The 5,241-nt window shown below is 42.1% G+C and overlaps 1 protein-coding gene across 1 annotated transcript; it reads right to left on the reverse strand.

The window, feature by feature from the left end:
- Positions 1–1,471: 1,471 nt before the first annotated feature.
- Positions 1,472–5,144, reverse strand: LOC106871517 (TBC domain-containing protein kinase-like protein). The gene has a single exon (XM_014918016.2). The coding sequence runs from the start codon at positions 4,435–4,437 to the stop codon at positions 1,765–1,767; it is 2,673 nt and encodes an 890-aa protein (XP_014773502.1). The 5' UTR covers positions 4,438–5,144; the 3' UTR covers positions 1,472–1,764.
- Positions 5,145–5,241: the final 97 nt, after the last annotated feature.

Consider the following 5,241-nt stretch of genomic DNA (forward strand, 5'->3'; position numbering starts at 1 on the left):
GGGCCGACCAAAGCCTTGTGAGTGGATTTGGTAGACGGAAACTGAAAGAAGCCCGTCGTATATATGTATATATATATATATATATGTATATGTTTGGGTGTCTGTGTTTGTCCCCCCAACATCGCTTGACAACCGATGCTGGTGTGTTTACGTCCCTGTAACTTAGCGGTTCGGCAAAAGAGACTGATAGAATAAGTACTAGGCTTACAAAGAATAAGTCCTGGGGTCGATTTGCTCAATAAACACTCACAACGCCCGGTCTGGGAATCGAAACTGCAATCCTATGACCGCGAGTCCGCTGCCCTAACCACTGGGCCACTGCGCCTCCACCATCCAACCCATACAAGCATGGAAAAGCAGATGTTAAAATGATGAAGATACCAATGACCATGATTTATTAAAATTACTGTAATGAATTCCATTGTAATTATTGTACCTCCATTGTTTGTTTCCCCAAGATGACGCATTCATGATCAAAAGATTTAACCATTTGCCCATCCAAAGCATTTTCAGCAGTGTCCTAAATGTCCATGCTTGTTTTCAAACTTTTAGCCAGCCCACGTTTCATACAATCTGAATAATATAAAGCTTTCTTTTCATAAGTTCCAAGTTACTCTGGTGGTTGAAAAAATTGGGAATGCATATCATACATGATGTATGGACACCAGGGAAATATACTTTGCGTATCACATGTATTACCGATGCCCACACTAAGCATTTTTGTAAGTTTATCCTCAGTGTTCTTGCTTGTTTTCAGACTTTTGGTTCACACGTTTCACAGAGGCAATGACAAGAGACTGAAACTGTTGGCGATTTGCTGTGCCTGAGAAGACATCAAGCTCAGTGAAATCGTAGTTTGATTCCAGGCAGTGACCTGAATAATAATAATAATAATAACATCGAAAAATACCTTAGGAATGAGAACCCCAGTTAGAAATTTCCCCCAAGACACCTGATGGAGGCTGGAGGGTATATCAGCCGAAACGGTGTGTTAACAACAAACAAGATGAGGACAAATATCCGTCGAATGTAAATAATGTAATACACCTGTTTGTTGCTTATACACCTGTCTTCATCTTTTGTTTTTTTGTAAATTCCAACTATATATATATATATATATATAAAGACTATAAAATGGGACAAGAACGCAAAACATCCAGATAAACGATTCAAGCTGATCAAAGCCTTGTGAATGGATTTGGTAGATGGAAACTGAAAGAAGCCTGTCATGTATATGTATGTGCATGTGTGTATGTTTGTGTGTCTATGTTTGTCCCCCCGCAAACATCGTTTGTCAACCGATGCTGGTGTGTTTACGTCCCCATAACTTTCATAGTTTGACAAAACAGACTGATAGAATAAGTACTAGATTTAAAAGGAAAAAAAATTCTTCAAGGTGGTGCCCCAGCATGGCTGCAGACTAATGACTGAAAATAAGTGAAAGACAACAAATAAACAACAAAAACAAAAATAAAATTCCAAATTTTCATTAGATTTTTCAAAATATCAAAACATCTGGAAACAACAACAATAACGAAAGAATATAAATAATGTTTGTCTTGTATTCATATCCAGGATGTAGAAATCTGTCCCAATCTTTTGTCACTTTACTTTATCGACCCTCTAAAGGGATGAAAGGAAAAGTTAAACCTCTATGGGTTTAGAACTCCGATTGTAAGAGTTTGGATTTAAATACTAGAGGAGTTATTCTGTACAATGATCTACCGATTCTGTCATACCCCCATCATAGCGTTGGTGATTTTTTTAAATATCTGCAGGTGGCACTGTTAACAGCCCGGTAGGTTTTAGCACATCAATTCCATGATGCAACGTAGAAACACGCGGGCAGCCGAGAGCAACGAGGGAATTGGCAAACTCCGACATTGTCTTTGTAAGGGTGCCGATTACCACTTTGACCTGCAGTCGATGATTGGTGAGGATCTGTGCCATTTGGGTCGACATGAGGGTTCCGTCGGCATTGAAAGCATTGTGGAAAGGAATATTAATGCTCCCTGGTACGGTGCCCCGCTTGAAGTCTTCTGCGGATCTTATGTCGATAATCAGTAGTTTGGGTTTTGCAGTTGGACTCCTCGAAACTGAAGCCGTTCTCAGTTCCCCGAGGTCTATCAAGTCTTCAGCTGATATTCTTGGACACTTCTCGAGTTTCAGTTCTTCGATTGGAATGTTGTCTTTTGAGAGTTCATTGGTCTGCTGGTTGTTGTAATCTTTGGTGTAATAGGAGGTGCTTGTCCGAGAGTGTGGCCACACGGACTTTTTGGACACGTGTGCATGCTGACGGAACGTTGCACTTTTTGGTGTGCTGCAGAAAATTTTGATGGAATCTTGGACGCATTTTTCAATATCAATTTCTGGCATGTCGGAGAAGAGGAGGATGCAATCGTTAAAGCCATATGCCAGAAGTCTATCACGGAGCTGGTGTAAGATAGCAACACCAATACACAACGGAAAAGACGAGTTGCCAAGCAACAACGTGTCCCAGAGATGAACAATTTTGTGCAGAGGAAATACATGGGCATACATTGTCAAGAACCAAGGAATCGCATACAGATCCGGGATAAAGCCAATAGCATCAAGATGGTTACTTAATTCGGGATCATGATAGGCAACCAAATGGGAGAATACAGCTAGATATTCCTGGATGACAGGTGAGTTATCCTTCAGGAAAAATTTATTCAGGTATTTTGGTATAAAAGCATCCAGGCATGCAAAAGCCAGAGCTTCGTTATTGAAATTCAGAGCCAAGAATGGAGCACACAAGGAATCAAGTCCTTGCCAATAGACGTACTCGGAATGGCTGATGATCCAGGCTTTTAAAATTCGCTTGAATTTTTTGTGAGCTTCAGGTGATGACAGTAACTCGTGATACTGATGACAACGTGGTATATCTACTTCAATTTGTCGGTCAGTTGGTGTAGGGGTTTCTTTATCAATGGAATCGTAACGAACTTGGATGTCGCCTTCAACCTCAAGCAGTGCCGCCCACACCTGAGCTCGGTACAAAGGTGGCGTGTCGACCCTGGCTTCTCTCCAGATGTGGGCTTTTTTGAATGGATAGCCCAACAGCAAGCGTTCGTACAGAATAATACGGTGAAACTGGTACTCAACGTCTTTTTCTCGAATGATAAGGGGTAACGTAGCTGCCTGAGAGAGGTCACCACTGCTGGGAGACGTCGGTAGACCTCTGAGCATCTCTTTCTCATCTTCTAATAAGGGGTAGTAGAACGCATCACCAATATCCTTCAGTCTATTTCTAAGCTGTTCCTGTGACAACGCTATCATGGTGTTGTCCAAAAGTTCAGACTGGTCGCGCTTTTGACCAAACCATTCGCCAGTGTTCAAAATAAAGCAAGGTAAAAGAGTAACCGGCGGTCTTGATTTGATCAAGCCAGCCCGCTTAAGAACAGACTCAAGGTCACCCCCAGCCAGTCTCCACAGGTAATACACTTCTTCCATCGTCCGTTGAGAGAGGTTGTCGACTTTTTTCATCAATGCGATCTGACCCTCGGTGGGGAGCTCCAAATGCTTCAAGTCGATTTTACTGGAAAAAAACTGAATACCATTCAGGTAAGGAACTTCCCGGGGTATTTTCGATGCAAAAGCTTTATGCTGAAGCAATTCCGAAGAGGACAAGCGATTGGTGGGGCTCGCGGTCAGGCATTTTTTTAACATGTCGACTGTCTCGGGAGAGAGTGTCTTCACAACATCTTCCAATTTGTTGTCTTTCAGGATTATATCCATGGGCTCGTATTCAGAATTGACGAAAGCCAAAACTTTACTGATGGTCTGCTGTAAAGTCGCTGTCGCCCATAGTTGACGACCAACAAATGCCTCCAGCAGGACAAGACCCAGGGACCAAATATCGACTTTCGGTCCTAAATTAAGCTGCACGACAGCGTTACTGAATTCATCGACCACTACGGGGCCGCAACAGATGACTTCGGGTGCCATATAGCGGACCAGGCCGAGTGGGTAGGCAACGTTCTGTCCCCATTCGGTCATATAGTTCATACCGTACTTTGAAATTTTCACATTGCCTTCATTATCGAATAGAATAGTATCGGGACACAGGTTTTTAACAATAATGTTTTTCTTACTCAGATAGTCCAGCCCTTCGATGATGTCAAACGCCATTTTCAGCAAGTCTGCTTCGTTCGTCGGTAATCGTTCTTTCATTCGCTGAGCCAAGTTGTTTTTGTAGTGTTCGGCGACAACAATCAGCCGTTCGTGTTTGCCGCGAGACACATGTATGTACTTGCAGAGGCTGGGATGTCCCAGCGTAGTCAAATACTGGAATTTGCCGAGAATCTTGATGGAGTTGGGTGTTAAGGGCAGACCGTTCGCACCGCATTTGTCGTTCGGATGACAAGAGGCAAAAAACGTCGTCACACTAAACTCGGCTTCGCCAACTTTCGACATGGTTCTGATTGTTATTATTATTATTATTATTCTTTCTTTCTTTTTTTTTTTTTTTTCCTACACGTAAACAAGTAACCGTCCCTCGGAGATAAACAAACTGGTTTCTGATCGCCCAAAAACAGACAATCGGTACGTGAAAAAAAGCTAGAAATATATCAATCAGCTACTTAACACTTCCAGCAGGCCAGCAAGCAGTCGTAACATGCTTGATTTTCCTTTCTTATTTTCTGGTTCCCACAAACAGAAACCGAGACAATGTCACGGTGAAACATGACTAAATCAAAAATGTACGCCCTCCGGAAGTTGCTCTTAGATTATCTCCCCTCGTTAAACACCCGCTTCTTCCTGTTTTCATCACGTGATGTTTATACTGGGTGAAGCTGTTGCTGTTTAACCCTCGGTCAGTGACAATCCAGCAGCCCTACAATAAAAAGTATAGGTAGTTAATGCTCATCTCGCCCTTCGTGGGCGGAAATTCTGGTATGGGCACCCCCATAACTTTATTTTGGGGAATTTTCTGGAAACTTTTACGAATTTGTGTTCTACAGATGCAAATAAAAAAATTTTTTTTAAATTCTTTTGTGTGATTTAAGGGTGATTTAGCTGTTATTTTTACAACTTACGACCACTCAATGCCTTCCACATATTTATGTGTGTGTGTGTGTATATAACTTTGGGGAAGAACCACCCGTCTTTAAGAAACGAGAATTCAGTTACCTCCCTTAGTTGTCACCACTTTCTTAATTCGAATGCCGGTTTGTTTGTTATTCTCACAGATCATACGGAAGGCTATCTTTCGTAGCC

Source organism: Octopus bimaculoides, chromosome 30, assembly GCF_001194135.2.
Source record: "Octopus bimaculoides isolate UCB-OBI-ISO-001 chromosome 30, ASM119413v2, whole genome shotgun sequence".
Classification (NCBI taxonomy): domain Eukaryota; kingdom Metazoa; phylum Mollusca; class Cephalopoda; order Octopoda; family Octopodidae; genus Octopus; species Octopus bimaculoides.

Excerpts from the sequence above, each read along its gene's own strand:
- LOC106871517 (XM_014918016.2), bottom strand. The coding sequence starts at position 4,437 with ATGTCGAAAGTTGGCGAAGCCGAGTTTAGTGTGACGACGTTTTTTGCC.